The sequence below is a fragment of the Bombus vosnesenskii genome, unplaced genomic scaffold (assembly GCF_011952255.1).
Source record: "Bombus vosnesenskii isolate JDL3184/JDL3185 unplaced genomic scaffold, Bvos_JDL3184-5_v1.1 scf7180000013311, whole genome shotgun sequence".
Lineage (NCBI taxonomy): Eukaryota > Metazoa > Arthropoda > Insecta > Hymenoptera > Apidae > Bombus > Bombus vosnesenskii.
Genome location: NW_022882959.1, coordinates 1,228,879 through 1,250,618, shown reverse-complemented (window position 1 = coordinate 1,250,618; position 21,740 = coordinate 1,228,879). Strand labels below are relative to the sequence as shown.

Sequence of the window (21,740 nt, the reverse complement as noted above, 5' to 3'; positions counted from 1 at the left end):
AAAGTGAAAGCTTCGGTACGACATACTTTGTACATATCCCACAGTGCGTGGTGTGACGCACACTCGAATGGAAAATAAAGTATTAATATTTTATACAGTCGTAAGACATGTCTTATTTATTGCTCGCTTCTTACCATCTTTACGTCGAGATGAAAAGATATTCTTTGGACGTCTTAGCACAGTTTGTACTAAGTAATAAACGAAAATATTCTAAAAATATATATTGTTTTAGAGCTGACGAATTCAAACTTTTAATATAATTCTATCATTCCATCATAAGAGCGCTACTGTCGTACGATTTAAAATAGTTATATTCCCTAGTTGCGATATTATGTTACTGCTTAAATAGTAGTTGAAAAGAAAAGTTAATAAACAATTCATTAATGAATTTTGTTATGAATTTGAAGAATAATAAAGCATGGAAGTTGAATAAACTTTATGGCTCACCGATGATAAACAAAAACAATGTCTAAATGCTTTCATTCATCGCTGTTCTCATCAATTGATCGCGGAATGCATTTCGCGTACAATTACCCAGACCTGTAACATAAACACTATTATGTTTACGTGCAAAGATCGTAAACAAAGATGTAAACAATATTGGTAACATGCGGCACTTATCCTCGTCGGTGTATTGATATTGGAGAGTCAAGTTGGTACATGGTTATCAACAAATCTTATTGGTGGGCTGGTATCGGGCCATATTATTTACAAAACGAGCCCCTCTAACTGCGTCAGCAGTTCTTTATATAAGTAGAATCAGCTATTGTCTATTTAGTATTTCAAGATGATTCGGTAAATGAACTCGTAATAACGAAGTGACATTAGTTAAAACTATTGCAGAAAAGGAAATCGGTATCAGCAATTTTTACGAATCGCTTTGCAAAATTTTCAGCAAATCGATAATCGCTAGTGTGATAAACTTTTATCATTCCCATATTCTCATCGTTCATACAACGAAACGAATCAAGAATGACACGAAATGTTATAACATATTATTACAGTGTGAAATATTATCAAAAGTTTCTCCTTTTGTCAAGGTAAACTATGGAACGTTAAGTTGTATTTCTTCGTTCAAGAATTATCATAACTAAAAAATTATCTTTCTAGTTCCTTTCCCAGTCTTAATTGTACCATTTTGTTATTTATATAACATGACGCACATGCGCTTGTGTTTGTGCTTTAATGCATAAAGTTAAATTAATAATAGTTGCACTTGTCCAATGAGTTTGCTTCGCAAAAATTCGTCATCTAATTTAAGCAATTACCAAATCATTTTGCATCATATTTTGTAGTGTGTACAACTTACTCACAAAAGTTAATTATTTTTATCATTTTATGAACAATCGTACGTAACATGAAAACATGTTGATTGATTACTTATTTATAATTATACTTACTTATTATATTTATTAATTATTTATATTGTTAATTGTTGCTCTCGCGATAAATACATAAATGTTTAATTCTTTGTACTTACAGACAGTTGACAGATAGTGCTACGGGTAAAGGTTATAGTGGAAGTGTTGATAAAAATAAATTATTAAATCGTTTACGTACTTTGTGGAAAATGAAAATGTCCATGCAAAATCACTCGAAGATTTTATCGCAATTGAAAGATTATTTAAACAAAGCTGGTTATGATAAAAATTTGCAAATTATCTTCTCCAAATATTGGTTAGATTTTCTACAAAGAGTAACATATTCACAAATAAATACTTTGAAGAAGTTGTCAGCACTTGAATTTTCAAAACATATGAAGAATAATAATGATTTAGATGCAAAACAAGGCGACATTAGTAAAATAGAAAAAGAGAAGGTAATACTGAATGTTCCAGAAGAAGAGACATTAACTACCAGCTCTGTTCAATGTAAAAAGGTAAGTAATATATTTTGGATAATATGCGACATACTCAAAGATCTTATTTTCCTTATATTCGACGATTCTTTTAGCAAATTCATGAAGATAATATACAAGAAAGTAAACTTCAAAACAAAGCAGTATCAAAAATTATTTCCGAGTTTCTTGGTGCACTGATATTTAATTCTGTACAAAGTAAAACAGCCAGATTAGTTGTACCACCAAAGTGGAAAGTAAATATTCACAAAGATATACCAAAACACAGTATTGCGTCTAGAACAAATCATGTCTTGAATAGTATAATAACTGCTGAATCAACTGCTTCACGTTGGAGAAGGATCGAAGATTTATTAGCACACATTGATCAATATCCAGAAGCTAGACATTATGCGATTAAAGGAGGAGCGATAAGAGTATTGCTTAAAACTAGACGAAAGGTTAAAGATGAACAAACAAAAGGTATACGATGATTTAAAGACATTATCTTGTTAACTATACGAGGAAGAGTATCCTGAATGCTTTTAAACTTCACAGCATCTATTAGAGAAGCATTAGCAGTATTGGGTTATACTGAACCCTTGCCTGGCAGAGGTATTAGAATTCTTTCCATTGACGGTGGGGGTGTGCGTGGAGTATTAGTTATAGAAATGTTAAAAAAACTTGAGCAATTGACAGGCAAGAAAACTCATGAACTGTTTGATTACATATGTGGTGTGAGTACAGGAGCTATTCTTGCTGCTGCTTTAGGTATGTATATAGTATGCTTGTTTGATTACAAAAATTTAATGTTATTTACCATTTGTCATTTTACATATAGTTTACTAATAATATTGTCTACAGGTGGACATAAACGAAAATCGTTGTTTCAAATATCTGAATTATACAAAGAACTAAGTACTAAAGTGTTTACTCAAAGTGCAATAAAAGGTACGAGTAATTTGGTATGGAGCCATGGATATTATGATACAGCGCTCTGGGAAAAATTACTGCAAGAGAATATAGGAGACAAAGTTCTTATAAAAACAGTTCATGATCCTGCTGGTCCAAAAGTATGTGTGTTATTTCTTATTTATAAACAAAATATTGCATTATTTTATTGAGAATTGTTGAAAGTAAAAAATCTTCCATCTATGATACAATAGCTATTTTTTTTTAGTTTTCAGCTATATCTGCTGTTGTAAACCAAGAACGTGTAATGGCCTATGTATTCAGAAATTATACTTTACCTCATAAAGTCGAAAGTTTATATCTAGGATCTCATAAACATAGATTGTGGGAAGCTATTAGAGCATCTGCAGCAGCGCCTAGTTATTTTGAAGAATTTAAATGTGGTGGATACCTTCATCAGGATGGAGGTACATATCAATGTATTTCATAATCATTGAAGATTTCAAACCTAACCCTAACCCTAACCCTAACCCTAACCCTAACCATATAAAACAAGACTGACAGTGAAGTGTTCAAATACTCTAATTTTATGCAGGTATACTGGTAAACAATCCATGTGCAGTCGCATTACATGAAGCTAAAGAATTATGGCCAAATAATCCAATTCATTGTGTGGTTTCATTCGGAACTGGTCGCACGCCAAATCAAATTTGTGACAACAGCAAAGCGACAGAAATAGCGATTTCAAGTTGGAAAGACAAGTTTTATAAAATTTTGGATAGCGCGACAGATACCGAAGGTATTAATTTGCATAATAACTTCTAACATATTTATTTTACTATTTGAATTGAACATATACTTACACGTCAATAACGTTTAATATACCGTGTAGCTGTGCATATTATGTTGAACGATCTGCTGCCTGAAAACGTCTACTTCCGATTCAATCCATATTTAACGGAGATGTTGTCGATGGTAGAAATACGTCCTGAGAAAATCAATCAACTAGAACAAGATGCAAGAATGTATATACGTAGAAATGAAGAAAAGTTTCAAAAAGCTGCTGAAGTTTTATTACAGAAGAGAAAACTCCAACAAAAAGTCATGGATTGGATTACATTACAAAGAAAAGTTTCAGGTCTATGAATTATTCTATCTCATAATTTATTCAAGCATTTCATAACTTATAAAGATATGTACATGTTATGTAAATACTAAGTACGAATTTTATATTAATCGGGCTTACAGACTTTTATGAGAAAAGCTTGTTTGAAACAAATTAGTAGCTAGATATGTGATGTAATTATTATTAATCCTAACATTTATTTAAAGCGTTAATATAACGAAACAAATATATTACATTTATTTATATTTGTTTTTGTAAATATTATATTGAAAATAATTTTGTGTAAAAAGTAACGATTTAGTTAACATATCAATGAACATGTACATACATGTGACCTCTGAGACATATGCACACATATTCACATGCATCAATAAAAGATGGTCATTAAATGACAAAGTACAAAGCATCATAAATAAATATATAATATTTATTTTAGCAGGACTGTTTACTATTGTACTTAGTGTAATTATATATTAATACACCAGTGACTTTTTTATTTTAATATCGTATTTCATAAATGATAACATTATTTTACTGTTTAGTATACATATATTTTAGCATACGTGCGCTTGTTTAGAGAATTGAAGCATTAAATAACTGTAAATAACAAAGTGATATATAATATAAAATGTTATAAACCGCTGTGCCGCTAGTCCTAATGCTAGTCTGTGTTTTTTCACATAAGTAGTGAATATATTAATATGAAAATATATCTGTATAAAATAGAAAATGATCATGCGTATAAAATGTTTTATAATGTTTAAATGTTACTTGTTTCAAAGAACACTTTAAAGTATTACAATTCAGCTTTAACTAAGCCATTGTCAACTTCGTTAAAAAAATGTTATGTACTATAAAGATATTAAAATAACTAAATATATTTAATATTATTACGTTTCTCATTTATCGTTTTTGAAGACCATATGTTATTAAATTGAACTTTAAAGAAAGAAGGAAAAGAAATAGCGCAAGAGAAATATGTATATTTGGCGCTAGTGTCGTTCTCACACTACGAATCTGTCTCTTTTCACTTTAGACTTCCGCTTTCAAGCACGCGTGTAAGAACTCCCGTAGGTTTGTTATAAATTTATTATATCTAAATCATCTTCTATGTAAATGACATAACTATGTTATTATATTATTTTTTACAATTGAGTAAAAATACTTTGTATTAATTTCTCATAGTCTTTTTTCCCAATTCATGACAGAATATAATCCTATTTTCAAAGAAACTCTTAACCTCAAAGGTTGTTTATGACATTTTATGTTGTAACTGATTAAAGCTATTATTTTTCTAGATTGATTAACAGAGAAAAATGGCAAAATCCAAGAATCATACCAATCATAATCAAAGTAAGTGTAAATAATTATGAAGCATGAAAAGTGAAATTCATTTATCTTAAAATGTAAAATAGGAAAAGTAACATTACCTGGTTCTTTCTGGTTTGTAGATCGTAAAGCTCATCGTAATGGTATCAAAAAACCAAAACGTTACAGACATGAATCTACGCTTGGTGTAAGATTTAAATTTATTAAATAATAATAACAGTTTTTTCTTTTTTAATCATAAACAGAATCTCTAATTGCTTGTTCTGTTATCAAGAAATTCCTCTTGTGATTTTAAGATTTGTTTTATCGGTAACATCGTTTATATTAATCAAAATATAACTTCATGACATTTGACATTTTTTTAGATGGATTTAAAATTCTTGAGAAACCAACGCTTTGCGAAGAAGCACAATTTAAAACCCAAAGAACAATTGAAGAGGGCAGAGAAACGTAAGGCTCTTCGTGAAGCTAAAAAATAACTTTCCTGTATATATATATATGATTTTATAGTAATAAAAAAAATTTAAAAACTATTAAACAAACATATTTTATAATTCTCTGACTCGTAACTAATATACAGATAGATCCTAAATTCTATATAGTTGCGTGCGTCATTTAAAGCTTAAAGAACACAACGATTCCATCAGTCAATCTTCCAAGCTCTTCAATTAATACACTCCATTAATAATAAGTTCCCCACTGTCTTTTTATATAATTCAAGCGAGCATTATACTCGTAGAGATTGCACCTTTTTGAAAATGTCCATTTGAATTTAACCTTTTGCACTCAAAGATTTTTTGCTATTGTTCTTTTTTTTTCGGATGTGCACTTTGATTTTGTGTTATACTTCCTAGAATTTAAATAAGTTTATCTATAAGTATGTTAATCTCTCATTTCGTATCAGAAGTTAGTATTTGGGTGTTTAATAGAAGAAATCAGAAACATATTTGTTGTGTCAATAAGCATTGTGCATTTGTAATAAATATATGTAAGTTTATTTATATAAAGTAATAAATTTTGATATTTTGAACGAACAATTATGCGATCTTTTAATATTCAAATTTATACTTAAGTGAAGTAGTGCGATTTCAATATGGCGACTGACAATATTCCCGATGATCGTGAAATAAGCCATAAAGGAACATTCAAACCACAAATAATTTTATTATTCAGTGGTAAAAGAAAATCTGGGAAAGATTATATTACAAATGCTTTGCACGAAAGGTGATTAGCTTCTAGTCATAATAAAATAACTCAGAACAATATGATTGTGATAATAATAATAATATGTTAATTTAACATGTTGAATGATCTATTTGTTAATAGAATTGGACATGATAAGAGTGAAATTATAAGACTGTCTGGACCAATTAAGTTTCACTGGGCTAAATCTCTTGGTCTGGATATCGATCAACTTTTAGGAGATGGAAAATACAAAGAAAATTATCGCCTTGAAATGGCACAATGGGGAGAAAACATCAGGAACAAAGATTATGGCTATTTTTGTCGTGCAGCTCTAGAAATGTATAACGGTACGAAATAATTTTATATTAAAAATTAATATTTTATACAATATCATGTGCCAATTTGTTTTAGCATATAGCAAACCTATATGGATAGTAAGTGATACAAGAAGAAAAACTGATATACAATGGTTTATGGAAAATTTTAAAAATATATGTAAAATAATTCGCATTGAATCAGATGATTCAATTAGAAACAAACGTGGCTGGATGTTTACCCCAGGTAAGTAACAAAAATTAATTGTTGAACGAAACAATGGAAGTTTGATTATGATTATATTTGCATGTACTTACATTATTAACTATAAAGTATACTTTACAGGTATTGATGATTCAGAAACTGAATGTAATTTGGATGATGTAGATATATGGGATTTGAAAGTGATAAATAATAATGAGAGCATAGAATATATATTAGAGCAAATATTAAAACTAATTAATTAGTGAACCATATCACAAATGTATAAATTAACATTATGTACACATACATATATATATATATGTATGTATGTATATACGCTTGTAAAAAATGAATCTTTTTAAGTGATTTACAAAAAATAAAAGAGCAATACAAATTAATTGTATTCTTAGACGAGTTTGAAAATTAAATTGTAATTAAATAAATGTTGTTACGAATGGACATTCGAAATATTATTTATCATTAAACTTGTTAAATATTATATATTTGATTCTCAAATTTTGCGGATCATGTTCGCGTAATTTTGTAAACATGTTTTTATACGACCGTGGTATAGGAATGTCCAGAAAGGAGGTTAGATGGCATCATAGAGCGAATCAATTGAAAAAGAGAATGGAATGGTATAAAGTATAAATGAACTCGATTGAGGTAGTTTATGTTAACGTTTGAAGTGTGATTATATACGATGATTGTGTGTGTACTTTGCGATTACAAAGTTTTATTATAAAAGAGAATATTGAAATTTCCTTTTGTATGATTAATTCCTGAAATGGTGGATCATTCAATACCATCCGACATACTCGACGATTTAAGCAGGTTAATTTTTACACTTAATTCTCAAAAAACATTTTTTTCATACCATTATTTAACTTCGTTCACATTGTTTCATCCTGTATTGAAAGTATTTTGGGATTTTGATATTTTCAGTCGATTTATTATCAACGTACCTGAAGAAGAGAGGAAAGATTTAGTTCGAATATGTTTTCAAATCGAATTAGCTCATTGGTTTTATTTGGATTTTTATTGTACAGATGAAAATCCAAAGTTGAGACCATGTAGCATGAGAGAATTTGCCACGCATATTTTTTTTCATATACCGTTTCTAAAACCTCATGTAGCTAACATAGATAGTATTCTTGAACAATGGCGTGATTATAAACAAAATGTTCCAACCTTTGGAGCGATTGTATTGAACGAAGATTTAACTAAAGTGTTACTTGTTCAAAGTTATTGGGCAAAAAGTAGTTGGAGTTTTCCTAAAGGCAAAGTTAATGAGGATGAAGATCCATCTCGTTGTGCTGTTCGAGAAGTTTTGGAAGAAACTGGTTTTGATATTTCAAATTTAATAGATGAAAATGAATACATTGAATCGGTAATAAATGAGCAATTGGTAAGATTGTACATAATATGTGGTGTACAAAAAGATACGAAATTTCAACCAAAAACAAGGAAAGAAATAAAAAATGTAGAATGGTTCTCTCTTGCTGATTTACCTAATAACAAGAAAGATATGACCCCAAAAGTAAAAACAGGAGTTGGTCCAAATGCATTTTTCATGGTTATTCCTTTTGTAAGGTAATAAATTATTTCAAAAGCCTAAAAGATAAAAGTTATTTTGACATGATGTATACATTATTATCTACTATCCTTTATATCATGATGTCATGTCCTTGTTCATATATACAACATTGTTAAAAAAGCAATTAGTTTAGATGTTAGAAAAGAATAAAAAGTATAATGAAGACGTGCTTCAAAAATTCTATTTTGCTATTATAATTTTTAAATAGGAGAATGAGACGTTGGATACAAGAGAAACATTTACGTGAGAAAAATGCAAACACTATACGAAGACACAGACACAAATCTCTGGGTGACGTTGACACTGTTCCAAAGAATAAACGGCAATTACTTCCTCATTCTGTTCAGGTAATTGAACTATCTGTTGCTTAATCGCCTACTTCTGTTAATGTCTTTGAAAATAATTTTAATGTAACTGTAAATTATTTCTAGAACGATATTCCGAGCTTCAAAGACGTTAAAAACTTTCGACAATGTAATACTTCACCAGCAAGGAATCGACGTAGCGTACATGATTGTAAAAATGTAAAAACAGCAGCTATCAAACGTAATCTATTCGGGGATCAGAATGAAGATGAAACGTCAGCCATACTCGCCAAACAATTAACCGACAGTCCACAAAATCAACAATCATATTCATTTTTAATGGATCCAGCTATCCAGTCTGTAAAATGCAATGAATTTAGTTATAAAGCTCAAGCTAAAGTTCTAACTATGGAATCGAAAGGTTTGGTGCTTAATACTGTAATTAGCGCTAGTTGTAAGCTTAAGAGATTGCGTAATATAATGAAGAATTTTATTGATTTACAGATCAAATATCCAGAGAATTTCGGAATGCAGAATTTCCCGATGGAAATTTAAAATCTTTATTATTTGGCAAAGCAGCAAATAAATTGCAAGCAGATTTAAAAACTATACCTTCTCCGTTTGTGCTAATGAATCACGACGCATCGCGTTTCTTCCCAATAGATCATGTAAAAGCCCAAAACCATTCTATGGAATATTATTCAATGACTTGGGCAAACTTTAAATTTGACAAACAAGCAATACTTGATTGTTTATAAAATTATTTTAAAATGATTTTAGAAGACATAGTCATACTCAGCAGGGTTATATCGCGATGGTTGTACATTTTTTGTGCATACATTTTTAGAATATTTATATAAGTTTAAATGATGATAGAGTGTACAAAGATTTATAATTAAATATGATTTTAAACATTTGTTTGAGATCACAAATGTTTCTCAGCATATTGGTTTTGGTGTTCAAACGATCTTGTCAGATATTATAACAGAGTACAAGGTATATACATCACTAGTTTTTAGTTATTAGATATTTAAGGACTTTTTTTGTTATTATATATCCAGCCTACTACTATAATGAAATGCAACAGAATATTAAATAAAAGTACGATAAAAATACGCTTAGATATGTGATGAAATCAACGAAATAATATACATATACATGTGTTTACTTTCGCTTGATAGGTACTTATTTTTTATGTAATAAAATATCTTGTATATTTCGCTTTAATTTAAATTAGTAAATTATGAAACGATCTCTGAAAGATCAACAGAGGGTATTTAATTTTTTTTATTTTATAACTAGATTGTTTCACCATAGTTGAGTATTTATATGTACACGTGTTGAACGTATGTTTAATAAGAGAGATATCTAAATCAAACTTAAAAACTATTCTTATATAAATAAAATAAAATCTACGTTTAAAACGGATATATATTTATCATACTTTCTTCAAAGATATAAAAAAGGCTAAAAGAAATATCATAACAGGGATAACAAAATACATCGTTTTTTTCACAAGGACAGTGCTTGTACCTTCTATACTTCTTATAATCTCATTATTTAATGCAAACACCGTTTTACTTTCTTCAATAAGTTTATTTTTTGTATCTTCGTCCAACGTTTCTGCGATATTATTCATAGTATCGCGCATATTTCGTTTAAGTTCATAAATATTACTGCTTCCAAAGTCTGTAATATTGTTAACAATCGTTCGAGATCCTCTAAATGGCCAAATTTTTTGCATAACCTGTCTTTTTTTGCGCAAAATAATCCCACCACTTAGAAGACCCATGTACAGATGATAAATGTATGCAATCAGTAAAATGGGTTCCGTATTTTCGATTTCTTTTAAATGGTTCAAATATTTGGTAACACTATCCCTGGAAAAGATATTAAATATACACCAAATTTTAGATCGAGGATCTATCGATTTTGTCAATGATTCACGAATGCCTTTAAATATTTTCAGCGACCGATAGTAAATTAATTACATATTAATCTTTTTTGAAAGTACGTATGTACGTAGAAATATAAAAATAGTACAAAAGAATTTACCTAGGACTGTAATTTTTTGTCCATTCTTTCCCCAAATAAAATTCAAGATCATGTTCAAACGCCTCGGTACGACGAAGTTCGTCCTGTAAAAGTGATCCTACTTTTGTATGTTTGCACCTGATCATAGCAAGTTCCAAATATCGAAAAATTTCATAGAAAACCAGAAGACCATCAGCCCATACAGAATCCTCAAGAATACCTATTTAAAATCAGCGATATTTGTCATTTTTAATTTGATATCATTTGATTTTAAGTTTTATGTAATCTATCATTAGTTTATTGCACAATGATCTTAGAATAAATATTCATTGCATTGCTTAATAGAATTCATATAGGATTTATTGTTATATTATATTATATTACATGTCATTTCTATTAACCTATATGAAAAAATGAAAATTTAAATTTCACTGATACGTTAATTAAAAAGATTGTGCTTTACCAAACGCTAATTTTGCATTTACTAATGCGTCACTAATTGAATGAATTTCTCTAGTGGCTTTCTGCATTTTTTTACAAAATGTCTCTTTATCTTTGCTTGTCATTTTCGTGAGATCTATATGACTTTGTCACGGTACAGGAAAATGGATACAAATCTATCGTGCCATTTTATTCTTAATTCGTTCGTATTTAAGACGTTGTACAATTATAATATTATTAAATAATTAAAAACACTATTTCACGTCTAACATTTACACAACACACGAACAGTACGACTAGTGTACAATCATATGATTGCACTAGCTGAAACTTACGGTCAAGCACAAGATGGCACTGTGTTCGTCGAAAAAGAAGAGGAAGACGCTATAGAACTATTAATCATTTGATATATTGATTACTTAGAAAAGATTGTTCAAAATTTTAAGTCCCTGTAGAATATTTTTCAATCGTTGGTAACATGAAAAAGATTTATGACAATTTCCAAATGCACAATATATTTAATTTTTGTCTCTGTAATAAATCATTTGAAATTGATTGAGGAGATGTATGTTTTTCTTTCTTTTTGTTTAATTCGTTTAATTGTATTTGCTTTGGTAATTTTTAATTTCCCGTGTTTGCTCTATTTCGTTTGTTAACTGTTCAACACAGGTAACATTATATTATCATCATCGTGGAGATTATGAAAGAGAAATTTAATTCAATAAAATGCAGGTATTCAGTATTTTACAATCGTTTTTTCATGTTTGTGCCTTTCTCCTAGTTCATTATGTATATCTGGTAAATTATTGGTATGTTTATACTTTTATTATATGTTATATGCTTCAGTGTTGCTAAACGGAACATTTATGGAAAGAAAAGGAAAATGTAAAACGGGAGAAGAATGAGAATATTAGTATTGTAGTTTTTATAGAAGTAGTAACTTATCTCTATATGAAAGACAATAAATTTGTCAAATAGGAAATGAAACAAGTGGACGATTAAAAATGTTATGATGGCACAAGCGTACTGTTTGCAGTAGTTGGCAGTTTTCTCTGCAGATACGTGGATTTTCTATGGCATTGGTATACGCTCTGTGTATATTGTAAGTGGCTGCGGTATTCGGCTAGTCAGATCGATGAGACGCCGTCGTCGTGGCGCCTCGTGAACGCCCTGCCCTGCTGTCTTGGCTAAACTTGCGCTTTTGGGATCACTTATCTTTCTCATATATTTTTATATAATATTGACAGACATTGCTAAACAATGATAATTACCTTTTGTAAACCGTCCAACACTTTTGGATAACGAGAACGAAGCCAGTTATGTAATTCTGCTAATTACTAGTCGTTAATCTTCAATCAGCATATGAAAAATGTAATTATAATTGTATCGGAGAGTATAAAGAAAGCGTCGTAATATCTTAATGGCAGTAAGTTGGCACCTTTGTTTGATTTAAGCAGAACGCAAGAAGTAGGAAGTTAAAGTAGGAATCTATTAATGTTTCTTATGCAGACGATACAAGAGGTAGACGTGCTTTATCGCAGGAGAAAAATTTGAAATCTTTAAAAGGAGGCCATCGACGTTATAGCTGCTGAATATACCGCGTTACAGACTGTAATGTAGAAGATGCCAAGTGTAAAATAATTCGAACGATGTAATAATGATGCTGATGCAAATGCTAAGGTACCTGCAATTAATAAGCACAAGCGCACGTATATATATCTTCGTATTACTGAACGGTTTCTGAACGGAGCAGATTAGTGGTTTAATACGCTTCGCCAGGTTTTTAGTCACGGACTCTTTAATTAGTATTTTAATTACTGTAGAATCGAGTAGAAATTTTACGTATGCATCTCAATACGCGATGGTACTTTCAAACGTACGTTCTTTACTTTTTCGTTATTCTGCTCCACTAAATTGCTCATTCTTTGATACATATGTTCAGATTGAATTGCATTTGTAGTCGAATATATCATTAAACACTTTCATTTAGAAAATTTTTTTAGATATTATGTTTGTTAAATACGAACGGTTTGAAGAGTGCAAGGTGAAATGATTTTAATTGATTTACATATATCTATGTCGTTAGAGTAGATATCGTAAATTGAATCGTATCTACGTTTCATGCGCGTCGAAACGTCACATGTGTCGTCGCGATGTCTCGCGTGTGAACGCATTTACCTACGTCACTGACATGGTGGGACGTAGAATAAGTGCGGAACGTAGGGCGCATCGTCATTACGACAAGAGACAGTATCCGACTTGAAGAGATGCTATATTTTGGTTTCTGATATTCTCAACACGGTTAGTAAGGGATGCCGCTCAATACTAGCGCCGCGCACTATGGCCAGCACTGTAAAACTTCTGACTTGTACCCTGATCACGTTCGAATTCTATTCGAAATTATATTTTGACATGAAAATAGCATGAAAATTAGGGACAGTTAATGAGAAGAGAAAATAACAATGTTCTACTATTACTTTGAAATACTAAATATATCATATATAATTCTTCTTAATAACACATTGTGCAACTATTTTTTTTACAAATGGAATATACACGTTATATTTTATATTTATGTATAGGTGCATGTGTACGTGTATATATATATATACTTTTTATAGTTATATACTCAGTAATGTGAGGAAACAAAGAATAGTAAGAAATTAATAGATAAATATTTCTTAACTAAAACCAGAACGAGAAAAATTTGAATAGATAGAAAGGATATAGATAATTATGAAATACTGATGTTTTTGAAAAAATTGGAAGAGAAATATGCCATCAATCGGGTACGATATTTCATAGATACAGGGTTGAAGATTGTGAGATGCAATGCGGCAATCGAAGACGGCCAACGAATCGATATATCGACCGTGCGATCAACAAACATTTTAATTGATGACATTATTTCTTTTCTTTACGATCCTCCTCGTTTTAGTAGATTCAAAATTACTGAACAATAAATATAAATAATTATTCATCTGCAAACCAATAAAATTATAAATATTATCAAATAATTATATATGTTTCAATTATTAGGAAATTTACGAATTTTTAAAAGTTTGGCAACCAAATAAATTTAACTGACCAAATAACAGAGGTCACATCTGCAGTTGTAGCTATATGCATTCATATACGTATATGTCTGTAGCGGCTTCATTACGTAATTGATAATACAACTGCTCGTAAAATGTTTCTTATTTTTAAAAATATATTTTTGGGGGCTTTATCTGAATGTTCAATCGAGCATTTTTCCATTTTATATCGAAACCATTATTTGTCCCATCCACGGAAGTCTGCTACTTTTTTCGATAAAAAATTAATAGAAAATGGAAATAAATGTACATATGTAGTGAAGGAATTTTAACTATTTTAAGCTCTATGTTTTGTTCGAAAAAGGAATCGAGAAAAAAGTTAGAGAAAGGTATTAGTGATATAGAATGGACGACGAAGTAAAGCGATAAGAATTACGGGAACAGATCCTCCCTGCAGTGCGACAAATAGTATACCTACATATGTGGCCCACTCATCAGACGTGACATGTTATAGTTATTTTGGCATCATTATATGTTTGTTTTAGAGAATAATAAGTATAAATTACGGTCATACATAGTAATTACATGCTGGTGAAGATGTGCCAATTTCACACATGCAGTATCTAGTTTAATTTGAATATCTTCTAACAAGAATAAAGGTCAATATTATGCCTAAACTTGCGTGAGACTTAAAGTGTGGTAACAATAATTTCCCACTGATAATTTGAGGAAGTAATACATTCAAAAACCTCAATACATGTCAACATTTTAAAGAATAAAATACGAACTCTGAATATTCATGGTACTTCTAATCATCGTTACTCATTTTAACAAGCGTTTCGACGTAATTATTGCCACGAACGTAAATAACGAATGAGAAACGGTTCCTTAATTTCCCACGGCATGCCGGCCGGCGCAATGGCAGACATATGTATCGCGTGCTTCTTAGCCAGTCATTATTTTACCACGTAACATTTTCCCTTAAATAACCGCACCCGGTACTGCAGAGTATGACCAACGTTGACCTCCAAGTCTCGGTGATACTTTCCCAGTTTTCTCTGTTTTCCGGTGCCGGAGTCCTTTCCCTCGGTACCGGCATTTTCCGACGTCGTGCCGGCCGGCTTGCCGGTCGTGTCAGTCAGTCACACACATACAGATATACACATATGGCCACACACACGTGCAAACGTGTAACTAAAGTGGTACGATGTCGTACCCCTGGCTATTCGAGTATGTAATACAAAGTCTGTGCATGTATATAGCATGGTCCCCGTTATACACCTAAATGGGCCTACATTGCGACGTTTCCGATGCCGTGGAGATGTTGTGTCCGTGTGTATGTCGGTGAAAACCGAATGACTAGACGTTACGGGCAGTCTGAACTGCGCGAACCTAAAGCAACCGAGCCAGTGCGCATCGCTAGTGGGGATACCGGAACGATCCTTGGAGAGGGGGTGTCTTTGCATGGTAGCGGCAAAGGGTATCGCAGTCTGTTAGAGAGCCGGCAGCCCGCAACGCGAGAGTTGCTGCCGAGTCAATTCGAGTTTGAAATATCGTTTGATTGAAACAGACAGAGAGAAGAGACATTTCGTGAATTCGTAGTAAAGAAACTCGGAAACGACGGAATCGTTGTTAACCCCGTCCCTAGATAAAGAAGGGACAGGCATCATCTCGTATTCGTTCCGATCTACGTTTAGTGTCGCTGTGTCCTACAACGGTTCTCTCACGCCACCCTCTTTGCCACCGTATTCGCGAACTACTCGGTCTCCTGTCGCTCTCCATTTGCCCCTCTTTTGCTAACCTATCTCTCCCTTTCTCTTTTCTCTATCTCTTTCTTTCTATCTTTCTCTCTCTTTCTCTCTCTATATCTCTCGGTCTTTAAACGCAACATCGAATACGAAAGAAACGGAGAAATTAAAGCGTTCACACGAAGAAGTAGCCTGTTAAGATAACAGACTGTTTTCGATTGCTTCTCTGACGGATATTATTCACGTTGTTTTCTACGTGGAAAGAATACCGTTCCTGGATTGTACATATATCGAAAGATCGAACAATTAAAACTGGATAATCGTGTCACGTAACGAGGTAAGCTGGTAAAACATATTATTAGAAGATTCTCGGTGTGAGCGTTAATTAGTTGATAAACGAGAACGGTAGGGATTTGAATTTCACGAAACTTTTAATAACATTCTGGTGAACTATGTATAGATTTTATCGGCCGGCTAGGTGGATTGCGGGAGGGGTTGTTACTAAGGGGTAGACTGCAGTGCCGATACTCGCTTGTCCGGTTGACACTCTTATACCAATGTCGCGGTGTAAAGTGTTGTATATCGTGCGGGGAATGACAACATGACACGAGGTGTTTTATTTTTTTCTTTATTTTTTTCTACCAAATGTATTAATAACGACAAATGAAAAATGTTATCATTTTTATCACTACTCACCGGATTTTTAAGTCCAGTCCGTGATTTTCCGAATTTACAGCCTCTTATTATTTCTCGCTATTTTTCGATGAAATAGAATTTTTTTTATTAAAATTCATCATTAAGAATAGGTGTTTAATGCCCTGTTTTGTAGTTAGCTAGCCCGAATTTGGATCAATGATCTAATGTTGTACGGAGAAGCTCGGATCCTGCGCATTCGGCGATAGGACATAGCCCTACCGCTTTTCAGGAAAAGGGTCGTGCAAATCCTGCGCAATACTTAACGCCAACACTGTCCGCATGAAATTGCGGTGTGACGACGCGGTGACCTTTTCATAAAATCTCTTCGAAATTTTGTTGCCTCGGTAAGATTTCGTTCTAAAATGTGCATTCACGTTTGCACGAATCTCGATGGATATCTCGATCGCATTTTTATTCTCTTTCTTCTCGCGTAGTGAAATAATTTGTGTTAAATGAAACAAAATCTTTAAAGTGATCATACTTTGGGTGAAAACATTTTTATTAGCATGCTCATGTTTCGACTGTATATAATTGGGGATACAGGTAGAAGTAAAATCATCGTAAGAATCGAATATATAAAGAGGGACAAATTGCAACCTTGCAGTTACCTGGCAACGATCAATTTGACATTTTCTTTTTTTTTTTCATTTAAAGCTTTTTACGTTTATATATACATCGTATACGAAATGCACGTATGGTGTTAAACTGGCGATCATCAATCATCGTATAGCTGCCAAACATAAAAGTAGTATAACAGTAGTATGGGTCAGCTCTAGTATGATGTCATATATCGGATGTCATCATATCTGACAACTGTTAGCGAAAGCGACAGCCAATCGGTTTGTAGATAAATCGCGAATTATACATAGGAGATTTTATCCGGCTAACGTGTTTAATCGACAAACTTTCCTCGAAGAGACATTTAAGAGATAAAAACTATTCTTTATTCGGAACTAGCAATTGCAATTAGTAATGGCGAAGAATAAGCTTCCTTCTTACCTAATTTAGTTGGTTCGCCTCTGTTTCAGCAATGAGTACCACGGATCCTACTGGAGAGGGCGGAGGGGGAGGGGCAACGACTACGATATCACCAAACATTGAACAGAATGTATCTCCGATTATACCGGTGACCGGTAGTGCGGTGCAACCAGGCTCTCAACAACAGCATCCACCACCGTCACCACTAAGTGGTTGTTACCTTCTCGTTGTGCTTCCAGAGCCTCATACCACGCAGCATAAAGATCTCATCTTAAATCGTCTCGCAAAAGGTAAGTACAACTCGATTAAAGCGATAATCAATGTAATATAATACGATGTCCATTGAGAAATCGTCTTTAGGATTTATAACATCCAAATGCATGCCTGATAGCAACTTTAAAATCAGTTAACAAATAAAAATCGAAATACGCTCGATTAAACGCTTCCGCGGCTTTAGATTCTTTTTTTTTTCTTCCTCTTTATTTTCGTTCTAATCTAGATAAGAATAGCGTCAATGTAGAATATTGTTTTATCAATAAAAAGCACATAATGTCGTTGATAGATGAGAGAGTATTGTTAAAGTATTTAAAGTGTATGGTTGAGATTCTGATAACAATTATGATTTCATATACATATTTCGTGGTATTAGTTCCGCACATGAACCCAGGCGCTAACGGTTCTTCTTCGCTGTGCGTATTCCTTCCGATTTATCGGACAAGCTTACCCAACAACTTTATCCAGGTCCCCCTTGTTGCTAGGCGGAGTTTGAGCGGACGTTGGTTAGTAAGGAAATCGAATGGTACCTCTATACGTCATTAACTGTTGGTTGTCAACCTTTAAGAAGCGATAGGAGTCCTATGGTTCTCCAAATTTCGCGATTAATAGTTTAATTGCTAACCCATTTTCCTACTATTCGAGTGAACTCCGACTTTATGGTTTAGTTCGTGCTTATATACGATTAAGACACGCTTAGCCACGAATTACTTTCTACTTTTAATTTTATTTTATCAATACATCGTGGTATAAATATTATTTACAAAATTTGACAAACGTGGTCACTGATTTATCTTCAACTTATTCTAGAAAGTTCAGAACGCCTTTCCGTTTCCTTATACAATTTCAATGCAAAATTGAAATCTATCGTGCAAATTTTCATCAATGGAACGAAAAATTACAAATATATATATACATATATGTGCATGCATATGCGTGAAAAATGTTGGTAACATTATAAAACGTTTCATGCATGTCTCGCGTGTACGAAACAGGTCATATATGGTTGATTGAACGACAAGATTGTTCCTTAACGGAAGTGAAATTCAGTTCGAGCATTCGACTGTCAAAAATTATCAAGAATGTGAAAAAGACACGGAGAAACGCGTAGGAAACGGTGATTAAGAAATGGGGCGTGAAGGAGTCAAGGCACTAAAGGAAAGATTCATTACGACGGGAAATAAAAGTAGGAAGAAGCGAATGGTAGAAAGAAAATAGTGGATGAAGGGAAAAATCTGTATTTGTGAGTTTGATGCGGCATGCGCATGTTAGACCAGCCTACGGCCACATCCCCGCAGTCACCAGAACTTGGATCAATAATCCATCTACACAGTATATAACGAAAATCGTCGCTAAACTATAATGACAATTTTTTCAAATCATTTTGAGATGTAATTCAACGAACAATGGTTGCTTGTATGTTGCATACGGACGTATACAGAAGCAAAGACAGGGAATGAAAATTGGGCTGAAACGAGTGCACGCGATGCGTTGATTTCTGAAAAGAGTTGCTAGAAAATTAGCAAATCAGATAAGTAGATAAAACAGATTGAAATTGTTTGGAACAGTGTAAGCGTTTTAATTGTTAGTTGAAGATCATTTTCGCACGCGAGATGATCATTATTATTCGTTACGTTAAAAAAGATTACAGGTCAGAAAGAATCAGAAATAAGTACTGCCATGTTGTTACGATAACAGAGGGTATAATTTGAACACGAGCTAGAAATTTATATAATTCTTGGAAGATTCCGAGTATAAGAAAGGTATAGCTTGTTCGATAGAGCATCCGATCAAATATCTTGGAATTCTAAGTAGATTTCTTCGATTACAACCAGAATTCTTGTACCTTCTATACGTGAGTTCGTATGGGTAATTTCGTATGCAATGGGTATGGTATACGCGTTAGCAAGTTTCATGTGAGTCATGGGTTGCCCGTGTAGAGCGTAGACGCATCACAGGAAGGATTGGTAGAGCGGAAAGAAGGCGAGACATGAATTCATTCATCTGCTTATTTCGAAGAACCTAAATGTAATGCTGACTCGTCCACTATTTTTGACAATGTTATTGTGCCTCGTTCTCGATATACATGACCGGAGTTACGAATAAAAAACGAGAATAAACTTGACATACTGATAACGTAGTCGAGTTTTAAATTAAATTTTGCCGAAGGTACATAGAGAAGAACGTGACTATATTAATACTCAGCAAATACGATGATTTGTTATAAAAACTTATATAGAAAAAGATATGAATACTTGAAAAACAGTATTAATAGAATATTCGCGTGATATCTTGATTTATGAATCGTGTATCTGCTTTAGAAACTGATAATTTTTTATGGAGTATGCGAATCGTCGTACGTGAACATTTGCGTGAGTTAATACATGGTAATATGCTCGTAAAAGATTAATGTGATAATGCATATACAAATACATGTACGCGCGTATATTTACAGATATTGTACGAGTAACCACACATACGTAAGATAGGAAGGCATACTTGTCGGTATGAATCATGATTGAGGACGTGGGGAGCATCGCGAAAGTTGGAGTTATTCGATGCTTGTAATATCCGGAAGAACTTGCGCATAGAGGGTTCCGTTCAATCAAATGGCGAAATTTGCATACGTGCTTTTCCAACCGCATTACGCTGTTTATCCAATTACGAGGAACGAAGCACGTACATGCACCTGTACTCACATATGGTGAACTGAAAATCAAAGTGGTGTGAATCGAGTTTCTAGAATCTCAAATTAATAACATATTTCAATTTTTATACGGCGGTTAGAAAATGTATTTGCTATATACCGTGGTATTTATTATAGCATTTGCATATTAATAATTAGTACCAGGTATATCAAAACTTTGTGTAATTCAATAATATTTTCATATTATTAGAAAGGTACTATCCGAGAAGCATTCAGTATCAAATATAACAATCGGAAAATAAGGGAACGTGCATAGACTTTTTATAGCCCGTGTGTGTCATCCATCTAGTTTCATAGTTAATTTAGGTACAACTTCATCCGTTACTTTCTAAGAATATAATGAATTTCTTATGATAATAAACGTAGAACGCTATTTTATGAAGCATAACAGCGAACTGACTCGCACCGCTATGATTCTCGAGCCAGATGTGGTTCGGCCAGACATTCAGGCGTCTGTAGGCGCGTGATCTTTTACTGTTTTCACCGTGGCGACAATTTTTATTTTAGCGAAATATTCACGGTTTCTCCAAACAATTAAACCGACACTCTAACGTCGAGTTATTCGGAAGAGAGAGTATTCGATTTCGCGTAACACAGCGCGTATTGTCGACAGCGTAATAAAAGATCTATCGAACATCGAAAGGAATCGAAGCATTGATTTCTCAAGAATATTTGCGACAGTCGATGCAAACGTCGAAGCAAGATGCTATTTAGCCAATTTCCAGAAAACTTTTTCAGAAGACTCTTACAATTTCGTCGTACGCGCAACTGAATATAGTGTGTCTAATTTTATCACGGCATTCGCTAGTGATTTGCTCTCTGGTGCATCGTGCTTTCCGAGTCGTGAAACTCTGTTTCTCGATTACCTCGTTCTTGAACCTGACCCTTACACCAAATAGCATACTTAGCATCGATATTCGTCCAGTTATAATATAAAAATATTTTTTCGCATGCTCGTACTTTCTCCTTCTTTTCCCTTCGTTCCTTTGTTCCGTTTCGAGTGCTTCTTATCGTCAAC

General features: G+C 32.8%; 6 protein-coding genes across 8 annotated transcripts in view; 5 read left to right on the top strand and 1 right to left on the bottom strand.

Annotated features, from left to right (window-relative positions):
- Positions 1 to 662: 662 nt before the first annotated feature.
- On the top strand, positions 663 to 3,895 carry LOC117234919 (calcium-independent phospholipase A2-gamma-like). The gene is made up of 8 exons (XM_033496503.1): positions 663 to 1,040; positions 1,483 to 1,879; positions 1,954 to 2,320; positions 2,396 to 2,608; positions 2,702 to 2,910; positions 3,018 to 3,216; positions 3,345 to 3,548; positions 3,642 to 3,895. The coding sequence occupies exons 1-8, from the start codon at positions 973 to 975 to the stop codon at positions 3,893 to 3,895; spliced, it is 1,911 nt and encodes a 636-aa protein (XP_033352394.1). The 5' UTR covers positions 663 to 972.
- Positions 3,749 to 5,737, top strand: LOC117234924 (60S ribosomal protein L29). 3 transcript variants are annotated; one of them, XM_033496509.1, is made up of 4 exons: positions 3,749 to 3,887; positions 5,174 to 5,228; positions 5,327 to 5,391; positions 5,570 to 5,737. In XM_033496509.1, exons 2-4 carry the CDS (start codon positions 5,192 to 5,194, stop codon positions 5,681 to 5,683), a joined length of 216 nt encoding a protein of 71 aa, XP_033352400.1. In that variant the 5' UTR covers positions 3,749 to 3,887; positions 5,174 to 5,191; the 3' UTR covers positions 5,684 to 5,737. The 3 variants fall into 3 exon arrangements, with proteins under 3 accessions (XP_033352400.1, XP_033352398.1, XP_033352399.1); XM_033496507.1 differs by lacking the exon at positions 3,749 to 3,887 and adding an exon at positions 4,847 to 4,949; XM_033496508.1 differs by lacking the exon at positions 3,749 to 3,887 and adding an exon at positions 4,866 to 4,945.
- Positions 5,738 to 6,092: 355 nt separating this feature from the next.
- Positions 6,093 to 7,671, top strand: LOC117234922 (phosphomevalonate kinase). The gene is made up of 5 exons (XM_033496506.1): positions 6,093 to 6,192; positions 6,278 to 6,428; positions 6,531 to 6,736; positions 6,801 to 6,950; positions 7,050 to 7,671. Exons 2-5 carry the CDS (start codon positions 6,298 to 6,300, stop codon positions 7,169 to 7,171), a joined length of 609 nt encoding a protein of 202 aa, XP_033352397.1. The 5' UTR covers positions 6,093 to 6,192; positions 6,278 to 6,297; the 3' UTR covers positions 7,172 to 7,671.
- LOC117234920 (m7GpppN-mRNA hydrolase) lies at positions 7,529 to 9,982 on the top strand. The gene is made up of 5 exons (XM_033496504.1): positions 7,529 to 7,742; positions 7,854 to 8,501; positions 8,714 to 8,852; positions 8,937 to 9,231; positions 9,315 to 9,982. Exons 1-5 carry the CDS (start codon positions 7,696 to 7,698, stop codon positions 9,566 to 9,568), a joined length of 1,383 nt encoding a protein of 460 aa, XP_033352395.1. The 5' UTR covers positions 7,529 to 7,695; the 3' UTR covers positions 9,569 to 9,982.
- Positions 9,983 to 10,223: 241 nt separating this feature from the next.
- Positions 10,224 to 11,625, bottom strand: LOC117234921 (heme oxygenase). The gene is made up of 3 exons (XM_033496505.1): positions 11,308 to 11,625; positions 10,866 to 11,064; positions 10,224 to 10,690 (listed from the first exon to the last, which is right to left on the bottom strand). Exons 1-3 carry the CDS (start codon positions 11,408 to 11,410, stop codon positions 10,249 to 10,251), a joined length of 744 nt encoding a protein of 247 aa, XP_033352396.1. The 5' UTR covers positions 11,411 to 11,625; the 3' UTR covers positions 10,224 to 10,248.
- A 4,176-nt stretch (positions 11,626 to 15,801) lies between these two features.
- The window catches only part of LOC117234939 (microtubule-associated protein futsch-like), a 35,323-nt gene continuing 29,384 nt past the window's right edge, over positions 15,802 to 21,740 (top strand). Inside the window, 3 exon segments of the mRNA XM_033496526.1 lie at positions 15,802 to 16,405; positions 16,898 to 17,108; positions 17,793 to 18,032. Coding sequence (XP_033352417.1) covers positions 17,795 to 18,032 — 238 coding nt within the window. The 5' untranslated portion in view covers positions 15,802 to 16,405; positions 16,898 to 17,108; positions 17,793 to 17,794.

Coding starts and splice junctions, on each gene's coding strand:
- LOC117234924 (XM_033496509.1), top strand. CDS start 5,192: ATGGCAAAATCCAAGAATCATACCAATCATAATCAAA. Junction 5,229..5,326: donor TCATACCAATCATAATCAAA/GTAAGTGTAAAT, acceptor TCTGGTTTGTAG/ATCGTAAAGCTCATCGTAAT. Junction 5,392..5,569: donor GACATGAATCTACGCTTGGT/GTAAGATTTAAA, acceptor ACATTTTTTTAG/ATGGATTTAAAATTCTTGAG.
- LOC117234919 (XM_033496503.1), top strand. CDS start 973: ATGACACGAAATGTTATAACATATTATTACAGTGTGAAATATTATCAA. Junction 1,880..1,953: donor GCTCTGTTCAATGTAAAAAG/GTAAGTAATATA, acceptor CGATTCTTTTAG/CAAATTCATGAAGATAATAT. Junction 2,911..3,017: donor ATGATCCTGCTGGTCCAAAA/GTATGTGTGTTA, acceptor ATTTTTTTTTAG/TTTTCAGCTATATCTGCTGT.
- LOC117234920 (XM_033496504.1), top strand. CDS start 7,696: ATGGTGGATCATTCAATACCATCCGACATACTCGACGATTTAAGCAG. Junction 7,743..7,853: donor ATACTCGACGATTTAAGCAG/GTTAATTTTTAC, acceptor TGATATTTTCAG/TCGATTTATTATCAACGTAC. Junction 8,853..8,936: donor TACTTCCTCATTCTGTTCAG/GTAATTGAACTA, acceptor AATTATTTCTAG/AACGATATTCCGAGCTTCAA.
- LOC117234921 (XM_033496505.1), bottom strand. CDS start 11,410: ATGACAAGCAAAGATAAAGAGACATTTTGTAAAAAAATGCAGAAAGCC. Junction 11,065..11,307: donor AAATGCAAAATTAGCGTTTG/GTAAAGCACAAT, acceptor GATTTTAAATAG/GTATTCTTGAGGATTCTGTA. Junction 10,691..10,865: donor ACAAAAAATTACAGTCCTAG/GTAAATTCTTTT, acceptor TATCTTTTCCAG/GGATAGTGTTACCAAATATT.
- LOC117234922 (XM_033496506.1), top strand. CDS start 6,298: ATGGCGACTGACAATATTCCCGATGATCGTGAAATAAGCCATAAAGGA. Junction 6,429..6,530: donor ACAAATGCTTTGCACGAAAG/GTGATTAGCTTC, acceptor ATTTGTTAATAG/AATTGGACATGATAAGAGTG. Junction 6,951..7,049: donor TGGCTGGATGTTTACCCCAG/GTAAGTAACAAA, acceptor TATACTTTACAG/GTATTGATGATTCAGAAACT.